General features: G+C 41.0%; 1 protein-coding gene across 1 annotated transcript in view; it reads left to right on the top strand.

Moving 5' to 3' along the window:
* Positions 1–23,757, top strand: part of nudcd1 (NudC domain containing 1) — a 102,977-nt gene extending 79,220 nt beyond the window's left edge. Inside the window, exons 7-10 of the mRNA XM_080193977.1 lie at positions 490–634; positions 3,835–3,960; positions 18,625–18,781; positions 22,265–23,757. Of these exons, the coding sequence (XP_080050103.1) occupies positions 490–634; positions 3,835–3,960; positions 18,625–18,781; positions 22,265–22,563 (727 nt within the window). The 3' untranslated portion in view covers positions 22,564–23,757. The remainder of the gene's footprint in view (positions 1–489; positions 635–3,834; positions 3,961–18,624; positions 18,782–22,264) is intronic.
* Positions 23,758–24,402: the final 645 nt, after the last annotated feature.

Below are 24,402 nucleotides of genomic sequence, written 5' to 3'. Positions count from 1 at the left end.
ATGAGGAAAGGCTGAGGGAGCTGGGGCTTTTCTCCTTAGAGCGGAGGAGGATGAGATGCAACTTAATATAGGTTTATAAAATGATGAGGGGGATAGAGTGAACGTGCAGAGACTATTTCTTCAGGTGGATGTAGCTGTTACTAGGGGGCATAAGTATAAGGCTCATGGTGGGAGATGTAGAAGGGATGTCCGAGGTAGATTCTCTACTCAGGGACTAGTTAGGGTGTGGAATACACTGCCTGCTGTGATTGTGCAGTCAGACACTTTAGGAACTTTCAAGCAGTTATTGATAGGCACATGGAACACACCAGAATAATAGGGAATGGGATAGCTTGATCTTGGGTTTGGACATAGCTTGGCACAATAGTGAGGGTCGAAAGGCCTATACTGTGCTGTACTGTTCTATGTTTCTATGAGACAATATCAGTCTAGAGTGTAAACCTGTCTTTTTATTTGTTGAACCCTCATCTGTATATTTAATTCCCCTAGCTTGGAGATTTTCTTGTTTAAGAAGAATAAAGGAGTGACGTGGCCACAGCTCATCATTGGTGACAGAAGAGGTGAATTCATCATGGACCCTGATCAGCCTTCTCAAATTAATGAGTGCTTGCTGAACCTAACCTCTGAGGAAATGGTAGGTAAAGGTCTTCCCCTGTGAATGGTCAAGTTAATATAGTAAAATGATGTGAGACTCACCTTGTGAGGAAGGGCTTTTTATATTCCTGCTTTCCAATTGACACTGTTTACAACAGTGCTTTTAAAGTAAGATCTCTGCTGTCTTAGCTCTGACTGTTGACATTTACACAATTACAATTTATTTTAAACATTGGATTTATGAATGTTTGATTTACTAATGAAGAGAAGTGGAAGGAGAGGGCAGGTTTCTTTATGATGGGTTTAGATCATGTGGGACAAATGGAACTATCAGAACCTCATTAATAATCCATTAATAATTCTAAATCAATTTATAGTTGTGTAGTGGAGCTCCTGTCACCTGAAACAAATTAGCACAAATTATTAAATAAAATTTTCTCCTTTATTTACTTTGGCCAATATTTATCATCCATAACCAACACCATGAGAAGAAAACATAGACGTGAATATAGCAGGTCAGTGAAAGCTCCTTAATTCTTACTGTTTGAGTAAACCATACTTTTGAGGATCAGCTGCCATATTCTGCCCTTAGCCGTGTTGTACTTTCAGTTTATTCTGAGTTTTGACTCTAAACCTGTTCTATAATGCCCACTTCAAAATCCAAATCATCTGTAAAAAGATTTTCTGCCCACGGCCTTAATGCATCATGACTTTGCGATTTATGTATTTTCATTGTTTAAAGAATCGATTGAGGTGTGAAAGGTTGAGTATAGGAGCTTTTCGGAGACCTGTGTATTCTGCTGGCATTCATGTGAGAAATTTCACTTTATTAATTACAGCTCAGCATATACAAAGAGCTCATAGAGACAGTAATTCTGGTTGAAGACGTATTTTATTTGCTCAGGTCTGGGTCCACACGTATAGAAGAATGATCTAGGACAGCCCAAATTATTCTAAATTGCATTGTTAGTATCACAATTATACCTTTTTCAAAAATCATTTGTCCGCCTATTCTGCTCATTCTAGCCAGAGTGAGCCAATAATTTTAGTATGAATCATTTACCTTAGCCAATAACATTCTACTCTCCAGCAGCATGAGAATACATAGATCGTAGAGTCAAGAAGTTCTTACCCTCTGCCTCCTAAGCAACGTCGAATACATAAGTCCATAGAGTTCAAAAGTTCTTTCCCACTGTCTACTTTGCGGCCCCTTATTGGGAAAATTGTATTACTCTATTCAATCTATTGTCTGGGAAGCTTTCTAAAGTCACCCTGATAAGAAAGTTCCTTTGCTTTTCTCAGTAGCTGTATTGTTTTCAAGGAATGTGGTTCTCCTTACTTAGCTGTATCCCATCATGCTTGGAGCAATGTGTAATTGGCCAAGATTTATACTTTAATACAGAACATAATAGGTTTTCAAAAATACATATTTAAATCCTCTAACAGTGGTTACATGTGGTTTCTATGCAAATTGTACCTTTAACTTTGGTTACTTTGTACTTTTTCTATACTATATTCACTCTAAATTAGTCTGTCTCAACTTATTGGTCATTTTAGCCCTGGGTTATCCTAAATCCCTCTAACCCCAGAGGATTAACTTGCACTAACACTCCATAGTTACAGTGCAATCCAGATTAAATCCAGAGTTTGGGGCCTGACTTGATTCCTGAGTAAAACTACTCAGACCCTGGCTCCTAACACGTCTCATTGAATTAAAGTTTCTTGACTTGAGATACTTGCTGGCGAAAAAAACTTAAGTAACACTAATGCAAATAATGTGTAAACTCGGTGTCTGCAGAAGCAAAGCTGTCTTATTTGTTTCCTGGTTACTCTAGCTCCTGCCACACAAATGATTCCATAATGAAAAGCAAGAACAAACTATCATCTTGCTAGTGCATAACCTGGTTTGCTTCCACCACTCCTCAGCCGGTGACTCAATTTCTGAGCTGCCTGAACCTGAGTCAATATCAAAATCAGCTGATGTGTATATAATCCCGTTTTAGCTCATATTGAGTAAAAGTTTCTGGTAAGGTACTTCCAAAAGACTGTTTCCTGTTAATTTAGTATCTAGAAACAGTAAATAACAAAGAGTAGTAAGCACATTTTCAAAAGGGAAGACCATGTTCACCCAGCCCTAAGGAATCCTTTGAAGTAACAGAAAAGGTGGATAAGGGTAATGTTATGGATGTGACATATTTAGATTTTCAAAAGGCCTTTAATAATCTGGCATAGTAAATTCATGACTGAGGTCGAATTCGGAGCTGAGGAACAATGAGTAGCAAGCTGGTTGCAAAGTTGAAAACTGAGAGTAGGGTTTAAAGGTGGAAGGCATGCCACAGTGTTCCACAGGATCCGCGCTAGGGCGTCTAGTGTTGCTCACTATTTACGTAAAAGATTTGGAATTGGAAGTATGGTTTCAAAATTTACTCAGCCTGAGTCTTTCATTGTAACCTAATTCAATTCAGTTTGTATTAAAATAATTTAATAAATTGTAAATGAATTTAATTCATAATTTGGGCAAAGTTATAGTTACGGTATTTATAAGGTGTGTTTTGGAATCTTATTCCAGCGTGAAAGAAATGAGAATTTCCTGGAGTGGTGCTGATCCATACACTCCTGGAAGATGCCAAGTTCAGTCCCTGCCTGAGGAGCGCTAACTTACATAAATAAACTGGGCTGGTTATGGGAAAGGTACATAATAAAAACAAAAAACACTGGAAATAATTCAACAGGCCTGGCAGCATCTGTAGAGAGAGAGAAACAGAGTTAATGTTTAGAGTCATACAGACTCACAACTGTTTTTCTCTCTGCAGGTGCTGCCAGACCCGCTGAGTTTCTTCACTTTCCGTTTTATTTTAGATTTCTAGCATCCCCATTACTTTGCTTTATTTTAGGAAAGGTGCAATTGGGTTGTATCTCCCAGTATTAGAGAGGGAGGCAGTAGGCTGTGTTCCCAACAACTAATCACTGCCCAGTTACCCTTGTTTGGAATTCTAGTGCACGAATCTTTGAGGATAAAGAAGGATTGTGATGCCTCCCATTCCTGAGGAGTCAGCTGATAATGCCTTCATGGTTTCACACACAAAGATGGGCTGCAATGCTTTCATTATGTTACCCAGTGTGAGATATCACCATCAGGAGAGGGAGGAGAAAATAAAATAGGATGTGGATAACGTAATTTCATAAAAGCGACTCTGATGTCTAGATACTTTGTACTGTTTGCTCTTCTGTTCTTTACAGAATGCAGACCCTGAGAAAGGCAAGCCACCCTGCAATGCAAGTGAGCTGGAAGAGTGTGATCGCTTCCCGGATGATACTGCCAGTTTAACTCGATTTGATGCCAACTCGTTGAAAGCTACCCATGTGGTAAGAAGCACTTTTTGCTTAAACAAAAGCAAGAATAACTGGGAACTATTGTAGCCACCTTTATTTCTTTGTTTACACTAATGACTGAATCAATTGCAGCAGCTGTTGCCTTGCTTATGTGTACTTTACAAATAAACATCTGTTTCACAGGGCTGCCAATATTTTCATCTTTGAAATTATCATTTATAAGTCATGTGTGAACCTCAAAATGAAACACAAACAGAACCCACATGATCAGAAATTTCCAAAGAGAATGAGGTTTTCAAAAGCTGTGCCAGTAGTGCCCGTCTCTGCTCCCTGTCCCTGCTCCTTCTTTGAAAGGCTTTGCAATTCTTCTTCATGTCTTCACATCGTTCACTGCTCCAGAATGGGTGATGAAAACACAAAGAAACAGGTAAGATTTAGCAGGTGTTAGAATTGAGTTAGCCAGCCGGTATAGGATAGAATGCCGGAGCCCAGCCTTTCTACATGTAAAGCTTCTATTTACAGAGCACACAAAAGCTTTTGTGCATCACCAATCCAGTAACCACAATTTCAGCCTGTGCTTCTATACACAGTCATGTACAGAATCATGGGATCATTAGAGCACATAAGCAGGCCATGAGGCCTGAGTAACCATGCCAGCTTTCTGCAAAAACAACTTGGCTAGTCCTTCTTCCCTGCTCTCTAGGGGTAGCTCTGCAATTTTTTTTACTTTTGCTGTGCTTATCTAATTCCCATTTGAAAACAATGATTGGATCTGGCTCCACCGCACTTTGAAGAAGTGTATTCCAGATTCTAACCATTCCTTGTGTAAAAATACATTTTTCCACATGTAACTTTTTTGCCAATTGTTTTAATTTTAGCACAAAAACAGAAAATGTTGGAAAATCTCAGCAGGTCTGACAGCATCTGTGGAGAGAGAATAGAGCTAATGTTTTGAGTCTGATGACTCTCCATCAAAGCTGAAGACCAAGAAAATAGGACAAGATTTATACTGTTGGGGTGGGGAGGAGTTGTGAGGAAGGGGATTGACAAAGATGTCCGAGACAAAAAGACAAAGGGAATGTAAGTGGTGATGACCATGGCCAGGAAGAGTGCTGATAGCGGCACAGTGAGAGACGGCGGAACAAAGGTAAGTGGAGTGACGAAGGATAACCTGAGACATATTACAGATGGCCCTAGTGGGGTGGTGGAGGGAGTGATGGTTGGGGGCTGGGGCAATGAAGATGGAAAGCAAGAATTTATATTTTGTCTTCTGGTTTTTGACCGCTCTGCCAATGGGAACAGTTTCTCCCTATCTTCTCTGTCCAGATCTCTCAAGATTTGCGATTTTGAACCTTCTGTTAGGAGGACAGCCAGTGCAGTTTCTCCTGTTTACCCAGTGCAAATGAAGTGCTGCATCCCTGAAACACTCCCATAATAAATGAAGATAGGTGAGTCACTAATTAGTATCCACCACCTGAACACAGTTAAACACCCAATTAAATTTCAATTAACAGCAGATTTTGATTCAAACTGATGAAAAAAAAGTCAAGAATTCAACTTCCCCGTTTCTGCTACCTATCTTACTAATCATTCCAAATGCTGTTTGAATGAAATAATTATTCCAGCTAACTAATCGATTTCCACATGGCCTCTCTACTCACTTTGCTTTGAAGTAGTAGTCAGGGATTACTTTATCTGTTCTCCTTAATATTTTATATACTTTGATATCCTCCTTTATCCATCGCCTTCTGAGACAGTGAAGATTAAACTTCTCTAATCCCTCCATAGCTCATCCTCTCTACACTTGAGTTCATTTTTGTTGCTGTTATGAGTAATTGATCAAATCCCCATCACTGCTGTTGCAGTTCTGTAGTCTCGGAATTCTGCTCCATATGAGCATCTCTTTGTTCTTGTTTCCAGACACGCACTAACTCCCCATAACATACTTTGAGTCATTTTGCAGCTGAATCCGATTGATTAATCCCCTGATATGCAACCTAATCACTGGGATGATTCTTCAAGTGAGCAAACTTTAGGAACCAGACCGATATCTGGTGTGAAGCCTATTCTATGTCAAAAGTTGACCCACAGTAGCACAGGACACAGACAGCGTCCAATGAGCAAGAAATGTGGGCAAGCTGATTGGCTTGAAGAAAAGACAGTGAAAGGCTTGCATTGCAGTTACCTTGGACCGTCCCAAAGTGCCTTACAGCCAATTCAAATCCTTTTGAAGTATAATCACTGTTGTAGTGCAGGAGTTCTTACAATGTGATAATAAATAGATTTGTCCAATGATGCTGATGGATAGCTAGTGTTCAGAAAACCAGGGGGAATTCCCCTGCTTTTCCCAGTGACACTGGAATCTTTTACATCAGCTGAGAGAGCATATCCCAGACCTTGGTTTAATGTCTCATCTGAAAGATGATGTCTCTAGCAGCACAGCACACCCTTGAAGGAACTCATGAGGCCAGTGCAATGCACATTCTACTCTGGTGAGTCAAAAATGGCTATTAATATACATAACAGGGTACCAGTAAGCGTTTTAAATGCTCCCACTACCTGACTTGTGTCTGTCTGAGAACAATGCCACAGTCTCTTGGGAATAAGGTGCTAAGTCATTCTGTCCCATCTTTGAGCTGCCTTTTCTGTTTTTAACAAGTGGGAGATCTGAAATTCCAATAGCCCATCACCAGTAGCTCATGAGTAATGTCTTGCAGGGAAGAGGTGTTTGTGATTCCAGTATAAATGAATCGATAAAAGTTGATTCATGTCATTTCATCACTGGACTTGGAGGGAAATTGTAGAACCTCTCAGAAGAGGCAGTGGAAAAATTACTGATTCCATTCCTGGTTCAAAGCAACCCGATTACAAAAGTGGGCAAAACTTGATATGAATTGTGCCAACAATGGAGCAAAACAAATGCTGATAATCTAGCACATCATTGTCAAATGTTCCTCAGGGTGTGAATCCTAGGCCCATCCATCTTCAGCTGCTTCATCAATGACCTTCCTTCCATCAGAAAGTCAGAAGTGGGGATGTTCGCCGATGATTGTACAATATTCAGCACCATTCACAACTCCTCAGATACTGAAGCAGTCCATGTCCAAATGCAGCAAGAGTTGGACAGGCTTGGAGTGGAAAGTAATATTCATGCCACACAAATGTCAGGAATAATTATCTCCCAACAAGAGAGGATCTAACCATCTTCCCTTGACAATCAATCGTATTACCCTCAATGACTCCCCCACTGTCAACATCCTGAGGGTTACCATTGACCAGAAACTGAATTGGACCAGTCCCATAAGTACTGTAGCTACAAGAATACATCAGAGGCTAGGAATCCTGTGGTGACTAACTCATCTCCTGACTCCCCAAAGCCTGTCCCTAATCTACAAGGCACAAATTAGGAGTGTGATGGAATACTCTCCGCTTGCCTAGATGAGTGCAGCTCCAATAACACTCAAGAAGCTCAACACTATCCAGGAGAAAGCAGCCCGCTTGATTGACACCACATCCACAAACATTCCCTTCACCGCCAATCCACAGTGGCAGCTGTGTGTCCAATCTGCAAGATGCACTGCAGGAACTCACCAAGACTCCTTAGACAACATCTTCCAAACCCATGACTGCCACCATCTAGGAAGGACAAAGGCAAAAGATGCATGGGAACAACACCGCCTGGAAATTCTCCTCCAAGTCACGCAACATCTTGACTTGGAACTATATCGTTGTTCCTTCACTTTCACTAGGTCAAAAGCCTGAAGCTTCTTCCCTAACAGCACTGTGGATGTACCTACACCACAGGGACTGCAGCAGTTCACAAGCACAGCTCACCACCACCGAAGGACAGTTAGAGATGGGGAATAAATGCTGGCCTAGCCAGTGACACCCACACCCCTTGAATGATTTTAAAATATATTTCTAAAAGAAATATGGCCCATGTTTTAAAAGTATTGTGGTGGAACATATTGATAAACGAGTTGCTAATTTTGAATTGCTAATGAAACATTTGCTTTACTACCAAAGTGATTTATTTTCATCTTCTGTTTATTTTGCCAGCTACTGAATCATAGAAGTTTACAACACATGAGAAGGCATTTCAGTCTTTGCCAGCTTTTTGCTGGCGTGGTTCAAAACTAATCCCACTGCTTCAAATTTTATCCAACTTTTTATTAGCTCAAATGTTCCCTGTGTCAAAACATTCCACATTCCAATAAGTTTGTAGGTGAAAAATATTAGACCGACCTCTCCACATAATCTGTTATTGGCTATTTTAAATTGAAGACTCAACCAAAAAGGGGGGGGTCTTTCCTTATTCATTTTGCCAAAACACTACATAATTTTAAAAAATCTTTATTAGATCTCCTCCTTGTTTCATTGCAAATAGTCCTAGTATCTCAGGTCTCTTATTAACTGTAGTTTTGTCATGATGATAGTATGTCATGCACTATGGTTTTATTGTTCATGCTACAATGGGTGCCCAATTCTGTGCATGCTACTAGAAATAAAATTTGCACAAGATTATTATTACTTTACTCTTATTCTCAATAATCATGCTGTAGAACCTCAAATTCTGCTGGCCTTATTTTAAAAACCACCTGCACCCTCACTTTTGGAGAACTAGTCATGAGGTTGAAATTCTCCCATCTGGGACTGAGTCTTGTGGCAGCAACGAAGGACCGTAGGAAACCATGCCACATCTTCCATCCTTGGCATAATTAGTAATGCATCAGGGATTTCCACTATTTTCTGTGGCGGGGCAAACTTGGGGGTGCGTTCCCACCGTCTTACCTGGGTGCAATATTTAAAAGGTGTCTGACATTACTGACCAGCCATTGAACATGGACTTTTAGGAAGGTGCTAAGGCTGGAAGATGCTCACCTGATGGATGCTTCCCCCACCCACTGATGTGACGGCTAATGGCCTCCATCCCAAACTCCAGACTCAGTCCCAGGCCGCCTTTAGGTGAATCCCCACTCTGTCCAGACATATTTTCCAGCTAATCTCAAAGAATCGGGCCTGGGAGGAAGATTCCGGTCGGGCCTTCTATTATTGGGGTGTAAATCAGTTTCACGCCAGCCTTTAGTGGGATTCCTGATCCGCCAAGGCGGACACCAGTGGGAGATATTTAGGAATTATATGCCAGGATTAAAAAAATTTCTGGGCTGCCTCCCACTGATGGTGTTGGTGGAATGATGGAAGAATACTGTTTTTGGTGTCTGTTCATCAACTCCCTTCAGTGTCTTTACATTGACTCCTCGCTTTTGCTCCTCACTCTCACTCCTCGCTCTCTCTCCTCGTTCCTTGCTCTCGCCCCTTGCTCCCCGCTCTCTCTTCCTCCTACAGTCCAAAAGTTGTGCTGGTTGGGTGCTTTGACTGTGGTAAAGTTATGGAGTTAGGGCGGAGTGATGGGCCTCGTTAAGTTGCTGTTTGGTGCAGATTTGATGGGTTGAACGGCCTCCTTCTACACTACTGATTCTATGGTTCTCCAGCAACCCTGGTTCCTGTTGAAAATAGTTGTAGTCTGCTGCGTCAACAACGTCTAGGTAGGTTCTGCTGCTGCTGTGTCGTTTCCACACCCATCCATACAGGCAGCAAGGCAATCAGCACAAGTTTCAGCTAGATTGATCATATTACAAAGAATGGATTGCACTCAACTAACAAATGAGAGATTTTCCCATTCGTTCTTGTTTTGAGATTTATTCAGAAGGTTGAATCAATTATACTTGCCGAAATCTTCTATGCACAGTTACTTTTTATTGCCTGATTTGACCTGGAGTATAAACAAAATAGATGTGGTAATAATTAACAGTTTTGTAATATAAATCTTAAACTGTTTTCTGTAATTTGAGAACTGACAGAATCTTTTCTAAGCAAAGCTGAAGTTATTGGAATTCCCTCACTGTAAAATTAGGGAAGTGTGTTTATAATAATCAGTATTGGGGGCTATTCTCCCATCCTGTCGCGCTGTTTTTTTTAGTGCTGTGCTGCCGGCCTCTCCAGTAGGAATAGGCCCCCGTCCACTGGTTTCTGGAGTAATTCACGCTAGTGCACTCTGCAGAGCAGAGTGTGAGATTCACTTGGAAACTCCCACTGAAAAAAAAGCATGATTTATTCTAGTTTTTACACCCCCATTGTGATTAAAAATTCTATATCGCCCCAAGCACATTCAAAATATTTTGTTTTGTGGGAAAGCGTATTTGAAATAAATTGAGCAGGAAATACTCGATCAACTGTTGGCACCAGCACTTTAAGCAACAGCTTCAGTATTGCTGTTTTTAAGGTTGTTGAAATGGCTTCTCTTTCATGAAGTGACCCATATACAATGCATTGTACTGATGTGAAGGTGAGTTTGTACACAACATGCAGCTAACTGAAGTAGGTCTGAGAATACCATACCGATGGCGCAGTGGTTAGCACTGCTGCCTGTCAGCGCCAAGGACCTAGGTTCAATTCCAGCCTTGGGTGACTGTGCGGAGTTTGCATGTTCGCCCTGTGTCTGCGTGGGTTTCTCCAGGTGCTCCAGTTTCCTCCCACAGTTGAAAGATGTGCGGGTTAGGTGGATTGGCCATGACAAGTTGCCTCTTAGCCTCCAAAGATGTGTAGGTTGGGGGGAATACTGGGGTAAATGCGTGGGGTTCCAGGGCTAAGGCCTGGGTGGGATGCTCTGTTAGAGAGTCAATGCAGACCTAATGGCCAAATGGCCTCCTTCTGCATTGTAGGGATTCTATGAACACCTGAAGATCTGTCAGTATGCAAAAAGTAATGAAGATTAAAAACTATAAACTTCATTTTGTTATTTTTGCCTTGAGATGTCAAATGACAGTATTTGTCAATCTGTTCAGGTTAGCCTGGCATGGAGCAGATCTCAGCAGCTAATCAATATGTGCATGCAGCAGCATTATATCATATAGAAGCTAATCACTTTGGCTGCCAGTGACGAAACTTTATGTGATGGAGCTTAGTGAAGCCACATTCCATAGAAATATCACCATACAGAAATTGAAAAATGATTGCATCGTGCATATTAAGAATGCCTGATGGAAGCAGTGTGACAAAACTATTAATGCCCCGTCTCACAGAGGAAGAACTGATCCTAGAATATGCAGATTGGGTTGCTTATACATTGATGAAATGCAGTGATTCAGTTGTTAAACTCGATTCCTTGCTGGCCCATTAAGACTGTTCTACTTCAGTGAAGCACTTCTGGGTGTATAATATCAGAATGATGCAGCAGCTGAATTTCAGATGAATTGAAGAGTTTTATTTGAACATTTGTACCTGGATGGACACAAATCGGTTGTATAACTGATTCTGTAATTGTAATTTATCAGAGTTTAAGGTGCCATTTAATTTGTTTCTTAACTTAAACTACTAATGTAAAATTAACTAGTTATAAGGAGGAGCACTTTGAAATTCTCTAGGAACCGAGTATGGCTTTTCCTTTTGAAGAATGTTCTTGTGTCCTGATAGAATCATTCTTTGCAGTAGACAGGCTTTAGTAGTAGCTTTCACCCAAAAGCATGGAGCAGAATTTTCCCGGTCCCCCCTCACCGGCAGGATTTTCCGGTTTCCCCCCCCCCCCCCTCACCAGCAGGATTTTCCGGTCCCCCCCCCCCTCACTGGCAGGATTTTCCGGTTTCCCCCCCCCTCACTGGCAGGATTTTCCGGTTTCCCCCCCCCCTCACTGGCAGGATTTTCCGGTCCAGTGGAAATCAACAGACGTTTGAACAGCTTGCCGCATTATACAGCTCCACCCCCACCATGGCGGGGCTGTATAATTCCACCCATTAAATAACATTTACCTATAAGTTTTGATAAAGCATGCGCCATACCTTAAGTATGAACACTCCCCCTTACACTTTCATGTCTGGTTTGAATAACAGGACCTGTTCATTTTGTGCCAATTTGTTCATGTTCCTGAATTACTGTAATCCGTAAAACTGCAAACATCTTGGGCAGTGTTACCCAGTCAAGTCTGATAACTTATTGCAAACTGAGCCTACTGGAACTATCAATGAAGTAATTTATCAAATTACTCGTTATTGTTTTCAAACTGCATTTTTCTTTCCTGTTAGCCAGTGTATAAAATTAGAAGTAGCATTTAGCACTACTTCTTCAAACTTGATGAGCATTGATGAGTCTTCATGAGGGCTTTGATATTTATACCTGGCCAGTATTGGAGATGAACCCTGCTAAATGTTCCACTAACCCACACAGCCTGTCTGAGGTGGACAGGTTCAGCTGTTCACATGTCCCTTGTTGCTTCTGTTCAATAGTAACTTATAAAAGAGAATTGGATATAAAAAGGGCTAGGTGGAACTAATTGGATAGCTCTTTCAAAGAGCTAGCACAAACATGAAGGGCTGAATGGTAGCCCCCTATGCTCTATGTTTCTGCGAATGCACATTTATTTATATCCTATTTTTATGGATGCTCATAGCCCCTGAAAGACCCCACACACAGTGCTAATGAATGAGTTACCTCAGTGATTGTTACTGAAACAATGTCTTACAATATTAATGATTTGTGATCATTCAGAAGTTTGCATATTGCATTAAATCCATACTTTTCTGAAAAATGACCATACTTTATCTGTTGCACATTCACAGACAAGCTGGATTGATATTTCTTGTACCAGCGTGTTAATAAACCTGTCACGTTAATACTCATCTGGTTTTCCCTTTCTAGAAGCACCCATATGTTTTACTTTAAAAATATATAGTGTGCCAACTATTGCTGGAAAGCAGAATGAAATTTAAGTCATATTGCTCTAAGGGCAATTTATAACTTAATCTGTGAAGGACAGATAATGGACTTAACTCTCAGAAGAATTGTGCCTGCGTGGAATTCACTTTTTCTAATAGCACGTGAAGTATAATATTCTGAGGCTGTTCTGCATCCATTGGATTTTCCATTCACACAGCTGAATTAAGCAGATTCTAAAAGGTTAGAGATATCTAGTTACTGATGTTAGTCCCAGCTTCTATCTCGTATGTCTCACGCTGTGAAATCACAGCTTAGAAACCATTAGTGAGCACCCGGTTGAAATGAAAGGCTTTCCTCTTTGATTCCAGCTTCTTTTTAGAAAAAGAGGACAATTTAAAGCTGTAGTTTGTTTGTTAAAAGTCAGTTCCTAGTAAAAATAAAGTTTATTCATTATGTTTTTTTGTGATGCACAGAACTGATCTTTCTCTACACCCTATCTGCAACTGTAACACTACATTCTGCATCCTCTCCTCCTTCTCAATGAACAATATGCTTTGTCTGTATAATGCGCAAGAAGCAATACTTTTCACTGTATCCCAACACATGTGGCAATAACAAATCAAATCAAACCAAATTAAAAAGCTTGCCCAGAGTAGTGGAAGAATTTGGGGCTGTTTCTCCAAATTGAAGTTGTTGAATAAATACAAGTTCTTGCCTTGCACCCACCTGCCATGAACTATTCCCTGTAACTCTTAGTGGGTGTGCCATACGCATGGCAATGATTCCTTGAGATTTTCTTTATTGTGTACAGCCTGGTTAATGTATGGTACATTTTAAATTTATTTTATGTGGTGGCGTATGTGTGGTATCTTACAGGGGACAGCTTGTGAATGACCTCTGCAGTACCTTCATAGTTGCACGTGTGTACATCTTAAAGAGATCAGTTGTGAATGTTTCTTTTTATTCTCTGCTTGCTCTGGGTCTGAAATTTCTCTCAATGGTTAAGTTTTATCTTGACCCTTTAGTTTAACTTGCCTAGCCACTTTTCCCCAGCAAAATGCCCAATATCTCCAGCCTCGTGAGACAGATAAAAGTTCTGCCAGAGTTATACAGCTAGAGAAAAAGGACATCTAAACTTTGGGTAAAGAACCACCAACCAAGAATTGAAACATTATCATGTTCTATACTTTGCCCATTATGTCAGGTCTTTTGTTTAATGTATAATACATTTTGTCTTAAATTTGGGAAAAAAGTCTGAAGATGAAAATGTTTTACAGTGCCCCAGACTGAAATATTAATGTGTACTATTTAAGACACTCCTGCTTTGTTCTTTATATTTAACTTTTTTAATTTCCTTTTGCTAGTTACATCTGTTATCTCTAATGATCCTAAAATCTGTCCTCTTCTCAATGTTAAGTGATAAATGAAGTTTTGATGATACAAAGTCCATGAATTCTTCATTAATGTGTTACTGAATGGAAAGACTTTTTACCAAATTAGTTATTTCATAACTAGTTCCTTATACAATGCTTATCGATTATACCCCCCATCAATAATACTTACGTCAGTCACGTGGAGCTAGTAGGTAATGAGGCTTGTCTTAATAGAGGCTTTAAGCAGAACCTGATTGATAACATCCCCCATGCCGATGCTATAGTTAAGAAAGCCCATCAACGCCCCTACTTTCTCAGGAGACTGTGGAAATTCGGCGTGTCAGCTACAACTCTTTCCAACTTCTACAGATGCACCATTAGAAAGCATTCTTTCTGGTTGTATCACAGCTTGGTATGGCCCCTGCCCTGCCCAAGACCACAAAGAACTGCAAAAGGTCTTGAACGTAACCCAATCCATCACACAAACCAGCCTCCCATCCATTGACTTTGTCTACCTGCTACCTCGGCAAAGCAACCAGCATAATTAAGGACCCCATGCACCCCAGCATCTCCCTTCTATCTTTTTCCTTTGAGAAAAAGATACAAAAGCCTGAGGTCACATGCCAACAGCTTCTTCCCTGCTGCTGTCAGACTTTTGAATGGACTTACCTTGCATTAGGTTGATCTTTCTCTGCACCCTAGCTGTGACTGTAACACTACATTCTGCACTCTCTCCTTTCCTTCTCTATGTATGGTATTCTTTGTCTATGTAGCGCGCAAGAAACAGTACTTTTCACTGTATACTAATACATGTGACAATAATTAATCAAACCAAATCAAAAATGTGGAGGAACGGAGTTACAGGACTGTTAATTAGTTTTGACAACAAGAAAAAAACACTTATCAAACATGAAAAACTGGTTTCTACTCCCGCTTATCTTAATACTCCATTACTCCCTCCCCCCCTCCCTTAATTTAACAATGACACACAGATTTTAAGATTAACACAGATTACAAAGCACATTTTAAGTTATAATGGTCTCATTGATTCTATGATTAACTCAAAGTCCCTTTACACACACAGATCGGCTGTGACCCGATACAATCTGCTCTGAAACCAATTTAGAGTCTGCGGATTTCTCCTCAGAATTCCACCCCACCTTGCTGGCCTATTTATTCTTCACCCCATAGCCCTCTCTAAGCACAATAGAACCAGAGTTGGAACTGAACCAACTCCTACACACTCAAACACCTTTGTCCAGCATGAATCTAACTATAGGCTTTACCTTTCCAGGCATAAAAATATCAAATGAAACTCACTCAAAACTGTACATTTTTTCTGATGCTGACCAATACAACTATAAATCTTTTAAAATTATCTTTTTTTCTAACGCTATCATAATGGATAAGTTTGACATTCCACAAGTACTATATATAATTAGGTTTGCTAGGACATTAAGTGTATTCAGCAGTAATTATGAACTTAATGTGCTATTTAAAAACCTGTTAACCTCGTTCAATTAAGTGTAACTTTTTCAAAGACTTTTACAGCAAAACTAATACAGAAAGTGGGACTTGATGGTTTGAGTTATAAGGAGAGGCTGGGTAGACTGGGATTTTTTTCTCTGGAGCATAAGGAGGCTTAGGGGTAATCTTATAGAGGTCTATAAAATAATGAGGGGCACAGATCAGCTAGATAGTCAACATCTTTTCCCAAAGGTAGAGGAGTATAAAACTAGAGGGCATAGGTTTAAGATGAGAGGGGAGAGATAAAAAAGGGTCCAGAGGGGCAATTTTTTCACGTAGAGGGTGGTGAGTGTCTGGAACAAGGTGCCAGAGGTAATAATAGAGGCGGGTACAATTTTGTCTTTAAAAAACATTTAGACACTTACATGAGTAAGATGGATATAGAGGGATATGGGCCGAATGTAGGTAATTGGGACTAGCTTCGTGGTTAAAAAAAGGGGCAGCATGGACCAGCAGTTGGGCCCAAGGGCCTGTTTCCATGCTGTAAACCTCTTTGACTCTATAAATGATAAGTTGTCAGTTCAGTAATTTCTATTTCATCACAGTCTGGAGGGAATTCAAAATGTACCTTTTGGAGAAGCAGTGAATTGCAGACCGTGACGCCTGCATTTTAACTACGCATGTGTGGAATTGAGAAATTTCTGTTAGTTTCAGAGGAGTAATGACTACAAACATTGACAGCTTCACCTTCATTACTATCGTAAAACCTGGGTCATTCTGTTAGGCATGAAATATTTGTCAGTGAATACAGGTATGTATATTGCAGCAGCTTTTCAGGGATTTTCTTTCTACTTCACACAGTTTTATAATCTGCAATTGCAGTAAATGGTGATGAAGCCATTAAATGAAATCCAGGATCTTGAAGTTTTAATCAGCCAATTTTGGCATATAAATTAGGAACCTTTGAAAACATACATTCCTCCAGTTGTGGCAGAGGCCTGATAAGTCATCCTGACAACAGACCCCATGAGTCATCTTGCCACAGTTGTTTCAGCTCAATAACCTGCTAAATAATACACTGGAAGCCTGGTACTGACCCTGACAGTGGCAGTCCCACCTATGCAGAGCTCCTACAGCAGTTCAATATTCAGCATTTCCAATGTTTTCCTTTAAGACTTGAGGTAATTGGCAAAAGTGCCAGAGGTGAGATTAACCACTTCTGTGACCTTTAGTTATATAGTCTGCTGTTACTTACTTCCTTTCAAGACACTTTCTCCTGTTCCTTTGATGCTAGAGATCAATCTCTTGGTTGTCTTCTGCACTAACTCCATGGTTTGAAAGGTCTTTGCAACTGAAACTAAATGCAGTACTCAAAGTGCAATCTGACCGAGGCGTTGTATTGTACTAGAATGACATTTTCCATCCTAATGGATTTAGCCATATGATTAAGCATCCATTCTCTGTTGTTACTGCTGCCCCATAGCGATTTAACATCTTTATTGAAGAACCTTACCTGCCTCTTATCCTTTTCTGCTTTACTTACGTTGTCCAAACTATATCTGTGACATTGGCTTTTCCTTGAAGTGTATAGCATCTTACATTTACCTCTATTGAATTTCACCCATCATTGATTTATTACGGATTTAATTTAACTCCTATTGGAGGTCCCTTGCTGTGTTTTTAATGTCTCTGGTTTAGTATTATTTGCAAACATCATCAATTTGCATTGATCATTTTGTACTTAAATCATTAATGTAAATTCAGAACAGTAGCCATTGCTATTTAATAATTTGCAATTGTTTCAAAACTCTCCACTTCTGTTTATTGTGCTACCAGTTAGATTATGTTGTTTTGAATACAAACTTTACAAGATTGTTATGTTTTGGGACAGTCTCTTTAAGGTAAAATTGAGGAATGAAGGAGGGTCATGTGACCCACTCAATTCTGCCCAACAGCAAGCCTGCTGCTATCAGGGCAGGAGGGGCCCAAACCAAGATACTGCTGAGAAGGTACAAGATGTTCACACTTGTGGACAATGGCAAGAGCAGTTGTGCTGACTGTGGGTAGACTTAGTCTTCAAATTGACAGGAAGATGTTAGGAATGTTAGGTTGTAGAAATAGGTAAATTTAACTCTATTTAATTCCAAGGTGGAATTTAGAGTTTAGAAGCTAGCTCACTAGTATTTTTACTGGGATACAAGACGCTCATTGTGAGTCATATTGCCATGGCGATGAGCTTTAAGAGGAGAACAGTCCAGAGAATGCCATTGTAGTATCAGGTTATAGTTTCCTAACGTATTACTGAACCACAGACACAAGTCAGCCTGCAAAAATCTGAGAGAATGAGAGCAGGAAATAGAGACAGTTCATCTTGCACATTGGAATAATTGAAAACTCTTTGGAAAGAAACGCTTATTGTGAAATTTTGCTCTTGCTGTCTGAGCTAGTCAGTATTACGCATGCCTTATTCTCAGTGAAGGTCATCAACTTTCACCAATTTCCCTCCCCACCTTCCTAGCTGTGAAAAGAAAGCCATCAGCCATTCTAGAAGAAAGATACAATGGTGCTGAATATAAGTGTATAGTGTCGGGAGCATATTAACATAGGCTGGTGAAAATTCTTTTATGGGACGTGGACATTGCTGGCAAGGCTGACATTTGTTGCCCATCCTTAATTGTTCCTGGGAAAATGGTGGTGAGGCAATTCCTTGAACTGCTGAAGTCTATCTGGTGCATATATCCAATGCTGATAGGAAGGGAGTTCCAGGATTTTGATCTAATGACAATGGAGCAATAATGATATAATTCCAAGTCAGGATGGTGTGCAGTTTGGAGGGAAACTTCCAGCTGGTGTTCCCATGCTTCTACTGTCCTTGTCCTTCTGGGTGGTAGATAATGTGGGTTTTGAAGATGATATTAAAGGGGCCTTGGAGATTTGCAGCTGCTCATTTTCTATACAGTACTCACTGCTGTCACTGCTAAGTATTGTTGGAACTGTACTCAGTATTCCCTCACACCCCTGACTTGGGCCTTGTAGATGGTGGACATGGACTGCTTCAGTAATTTTGTAAATTTGATTGCGAAAGCATTTGATTCCTGCTGCACCTTGGTATTCGTGACGTATAAATGTTTGTACATCTTGTTTTCAGGTTAATCTGAGCAGTCACCAGTACCTGTTCACAGCCGTGGTAGATCCAGCTGAGATGCCCTGCTTGTGCCTCCGTCATGATGTTGATGCACTTCTATGGCAACCACACGCACAACAGGACAACATGTGGGAGCACATTGGGACATTCAATGCTTTAGGTAAGATGAAAACTGTCGTCATGTTGCATGAATCCTTTGCTGGTTAATCTCTGTTCCATGAATCCTTTACACTTTTTAATAAGTTGTGATTGACTTTTTTTAACTCATTTAAGTTCTACAGTTGCAATATGTTTGTATGTTCAGGGCTGTCATTAATAGCCTTGTGTTAAAGAAACATCCATGCAACATGTACAATGGGGTATTTCAGATCAGTTAAGAAGGATGCACGATATCAGAAGTTACACAACATTGGAAAGCTGTAAAAAAAAAAGGGGGATGATTGTACTCAATGATGTATGACTGCCCAAAAATTCTTCCTCCCTGGACTGGTGCTTCTGTTCTTTCCAATCCTGAATAACCTCAAACTTATTTGTATTCTTTATCTGCCCAGTCTTCAGCCAATCATTCAGATGTTCTGCAGACCTTGGCTTCCAGTTTCTGTTTCCTTACTGTGTGTGATCAGCATTTAATATTTATCTGTTGTTACTCATTCAACAGCTTACAGTTATTCAAAATCTTTATTCAGCAGCTTACATTTATTCAATAACATGGTAAAAAATCCGAAAGCATCTCACAAGCATGTTATCAGACAAAACTTCTGATGAATGTAAGATGGGCCTAGTTGGTACCACTCACATCTATGAGTCACAAGGTTCTGGGTTCAAATCCCGCTCCAGTGCTTGAAAATAAAAATCAAGACTGCCAATCCTGTGAAGTACTGAGGGACTGCTGCACTGTCAAAGTGCCTTCTTTTGGATGAAATGCTGAACTGAGGCCAATGTGTTTGCTCAGGTGGATCTTATACCATTATTTCAAACAGGAGTAAGGGAGTTTTCCCATGTATCCTGGCCAGCATTTATCCCTCACTAATCCCAAACAGATTATCACTTGCCGTTTATAAGAGTTTGCTATGTGCAAATTGGCTGCAGCTTTTCAAAAATATTTCATTGGTTGCAAAGCATTTTGAAAGGTTGTGAAAGGCTCTTTATAAATGCAGATCGTTCCTTCTCTTCAAATGTAACACCGAGTGCCATAAGGAGGCATTAAGATTGTGCCTAAAGCTTGGTCAGAGACAAGTTCAAAGAAGCTTCTTAAAGGGGAAAGAAGAGCGGTGCAGAGGCTCAAGGAGGAATTCCAGAGTTTAGGGCAAGGGTGGAGTGATTAAAATTGGAAATGCTGAAGAAGGCAGAATTGGAAATCTGAGGGTTACTGGAGGAGGTTATTGAGACAGGGAGGGGTGAGGTCAGGGAGGGATTTGAAAGCAAGGATGAGGATTTGAAAATTTGGAATCAAAACACATTCTAAACTAATTCCAAATGGTTGTGAAGTCGAAAGCTTTATCTGCTCCTCTGATGGAATAAGTGTCATCCTTCTGGTTACCACAATGTGTTCAAACCTCATGACTCCCTTCCATTGGATCTGATGGGAGATATGAACACTGCTGCCATATTGTCAGCATCTTCCAATACCTGTCACATTTCTGAATAAGAAAAAAGTTTGGCTGATGCACAATCAATATTTAATCTTCGAGCCTCCAGTTTGTGTGCCTTTCCATGCATAATTTCCTTGCTCTCCTGTCTCCTCCCCTTCTATTTGGATGAATCATACATGCCAGCCTGCTACCTTGTGCCTCTGCCCATCACACATGCCAGCCTGATGAATTTGAAGCATCCCAAGTCAGACTTAATCGTGCCCTGAAGATCTGGACACTCACTGCCAGAGCTGCCAAGTACAATTTCTTAAAAACTGTCAACCACTTTTTTCCTGCAACCCCCTCCTCCCGCCTACTATGCCCCCCACTCCCCCTTCCCCATTTCCCCACCCACTCCTGTCCCAGTCCCCCCGCCTCCAATCCCCTGCCCCCACTGTCCCTGCCCCATCCCACTTCTCCCACTCCCTGCCCCCGCTCTTCCCGTCCCGTTCTTTCTCTGCTTGCCTAAGGTATCTTACATATGTATTTGGGAATGCTCCTACCCAGCCGCTTCTATCACAATTGTACTGACTAGCCTCACTGAAACAAAGCTGAGCTTTTTATCATGTTTATTTTCCCACCTCAGCCTGTAATCTTGATAGTTCTGGTAAAGGCTGCAGGTACTGCCCTCCTGCCAGTGTGCAGACTGAACAACCACACTTCCTCCAAGCCATTTGTGTTCTGACTGAAAACCTTGCCTTCACCTCAAACAATTGCTTCGTGGCTCTGAAATGCCTAAGCAGCACCTGTCAGCATTTGATGGCTTAACCCTTCATCACTTGACTCATTTATCCTTATTGTCTTCAGTAGAACTCTGGCAATTAAGATGTAAGAGTCTCTGCCAGAAATTTGGACTTTCTCTTTCATGACAAATGTCTCTTTATCACACAATGATTTCTTAAGATATAAATGTAGCAAAGATGCCACATTTGTGCAGGATCTTCCAATACCTCCGTCACACTTCTAAACAAGTTACAACAGAAGTTGCTCTGCTGCACAATCCTAGCTGGTCTTGAGCCTCCAGTCTGTCTCTGTATCTTTTTCTCTGCCTGTATTTCCTTCCATACATGAACTTTTTTGCTCTCTGTCTCCTGCCCTTCTATTTTATTAATTCCTGTTTCCCAACCTCTTTCCTGATTTTTCCTAAACTGCACATAAGCCTTTCCATATGCCATTCCTCCTGCAACATCCTCATTGTGCTGAACCCCAGGCCCACCGTGTAATCTGCTGCCTAATTCATCCTATTCCAGAACCTTAAGACTATGAAACTCCTGACTTTCCTCAGTCTTCCCTTTCAGCTGGGAACCCAAGCTTGGCATCATGTCATAACTACTGTCTGGCTTCCTTTACTCATTCTTGCACTGTAGGCTGTCGCTTATCTCCTTGGTTCCTCGATTTAAAAATATACAAACCATACACCTTCTTTCAGATTGCCCAGAGATTGAGTAAGTAAACTAGCCTCACACTTCAGCAGTGCACCATTTCAGATGAAGCATTAAACCAAGGCCTCAAAAGGGGGAAGTCCACAGTCCAGTGCTTTGAAGAAGAGCAGGGAAGTTCCCACTGGTGTCCTGGCCAATATTTATCCATCAAATAAAATCATCTGACCATTATCTCAATGCTGTTTGTGGGATCTTGCTGTGTTTAAATGGTGGCCATGTTTGCTATATTTACACAGTAAGACGTCTCACAACATCGATTTAAAGTCCAACAGGTTTATTTGAAATCACGAGCTTTTGGAGTGCTGCTCCTTCTTCCTCAGGCGACCTGATGAAGTATCAGTGCTCTGAAAGCTCGTGCTATCAAATAAACCTGTTGGAATTTAACCTGGTGTTGTGAGACTTCTTACTGTGCCCACCCCAATCCAATGCCAGCATCTGCACATCATGGCTATGTTACAGCAGTGATTACATTTCCACTGGCTGTGAGGCACGCTGGGATGTGAAAGACACTCTAACTACGAGGCTCTCTTCTCGGGATACTAATAAACTGAAAAACATTTCTTGTTCCAGGCTATGTTCAGGCATCTAAACGTGAAAAGAAGTTTTCGACATGTGCTCCAAACTACTCCTATGCTGCCCTGTGTGAATGTTTCCGTCGCATCTTCATTTATCGCCAGCCCGTGCCTGTGGAGACCGTACTTTACAATCGGAAGGAAGCAAGGCATGTGGGGCAAGTAGCCAAGCAGCAGGTTGCCAGTTTGGAGACCAATGACCCTGTGCTGGGCTTCCAAGCGACAAATGAGAGGCTATTTGTCTTAACAAGGAAAAACCTCTTTATAATTAAAGTCAACACAGACAGCTCTGAGTGAAAACAGCGCAACAGTTTGAAGCATTTCAAGATACCGTGTAGAGCAGTTTGTTACAGCTCCAGTTTAGATTAGCTTCTGAGTTACAAAATACATGATGTTATCTGTTCATATTGCTCCAGTTATTCTAGAATTATTACAGGCTTTTATTACTTGGAGCAGATCATTGCACAGATGTTGTGGATTGTGCTACATAAATGGCACCTCTTGGGCGATGCATAATTAAAAATGACTTCACACTTCGGACTCGAAACATAATATTTCAATTTGTGTACCAAAATCTGTTTGCGACGCCCTGTTCTGTCAAAGCACAACTTCCTCCCAACAATAAATATTGGAACCGTGTAGTATAAATGCTGATCTGGGCAAGTGAGCCAGTATTCTCTGGTTTTTACATGCCCCACTGCCAGTGAGAATGGAGAATTTGGCACTGAGCCAAATCTCTGTTTACTGCAGCGGGACTGGAGAATTCTGGCCACAGGCGAGGTTGGAGAACCCTGACCATGGGCGAAGTCAGAGAATTCCGGTCATGGTGTGTGGTCTTCACTCAGACCTGGAGATTTCCCAGTCTCCTCCCTGGAGCTCCGTGCCATTACAACCTCATTGAGAGGACCTTGATTCACACACAGGGTGATTCAGAATAATGAAACTCAGGAATCTGTCAACTCACTGCCCCCTCCCCAAACAAATGCAGAGTGCTGCTTTCATCTGGACAGATAGACCGCAATATGGTGGTTGTATATATGAATTCAGCACTTTCTTGTCATTTAGGGTGGCACGATAACACAGTGGTAAGCACTGCTGCTTCACAGCTCCAGGGACCTGGGTTTGAATCCCAGCTCGGGTCACAGTCTGTGTGGAGCTTGCGAATTCTCCTCGTGTCTGCGTGGATTTCCTCCGGGTGCTCTGGTTTCCTCCCACAGTCCAAAGATGTGTGGGCTAGGTTGATTGGCCATTCCAAATTGCCCTTAGCATTCCGGGATGCGTAGGTTAGAGCGATTAGTGGGTAAATACGTGAGGTTAAGGGGATAGGGCCTAGTGGGGATAGTAGTTGGTGCAGATTTGATGGGCAGAATGGCCTCTTTCTGCACTGTAACATTCTATGTATTGGTTGGTAGAATGGAATAGTGCTTTGACCATACTCTATAACATTGCTGTAAATCACAAATAAACTAAACAAGACTGCTGACAAGGCAATGTACGGCCACTAGCTTTATTTAAACTGTAGTCAATGTTTAATACAAACTGTAACTCCACACCAGAGGGGTTCAGAAGGGTTTAAATGCAACAAAGGTTGTTGAATGAACAGATGGGACCATTTCAAATAAAAACACAAAATGCTGGAAATAGTTAACAGGTCTGTCAGCGTCTGGAGAGAGAAACAAAGTCAACAGTTCAAATCGATGCTGACAGACCTGCTGCGTATTTCCAGCATTTTCTATTTTTTAATAGTGAGGTTTTATCTACTTCTACATGTCTGTGTCCTAGCAGATCTTATTGAAAGGTGAGTTAGTGTGTATGAAATGGCTGTTTCTGCTGGAACTAGGTTAAAAGTCTGACAACACCAGGTTTAAGTCCAACCGGTTTATTTGATAGTAAACTCACAAGCTTTCGGGGTTTGTCCCTTCGTCAGGTGAATGGAGAGTTCTGGCCTCAGACAGAGCATATAAAGCACAGACCGTTTACAGATTACTGATTAGAATGCGAATCTTTACACCTAACCTGCTGTTCAAGTCCTAAAGTGGCCGACAGTGTGAGTGGAAGGAGCATAGTTCTGCTGGAACTAAACAGAGTGCTGGGAACGCTGTAAGCTGCAGCTTTGACGTTAATATTATTGGTTAA

The sequence above is a fragment of the Carcharhinus amblyrhynchos genome, chromosome 8, assembly GCF_965287045.1.
Source record: "Carcharhinus amblyrhynchos chromosome 8, sCarAmb.v2.hapA, whole genome shotgun sequence".
NCBI classification, from domain to species: domain Eukaryota; kingdom Metazoa; phylum Chordata; class Chondrichthyes; order Carcharhiniformes; family Carcharhinidae; genus Carcharhinus; species Carcharhinus amblyrhynchos.
Note: the sequence above shows the minus strand (reverse complement) of the source record. Positions and strands in the feature narration are given on the sequence as shown.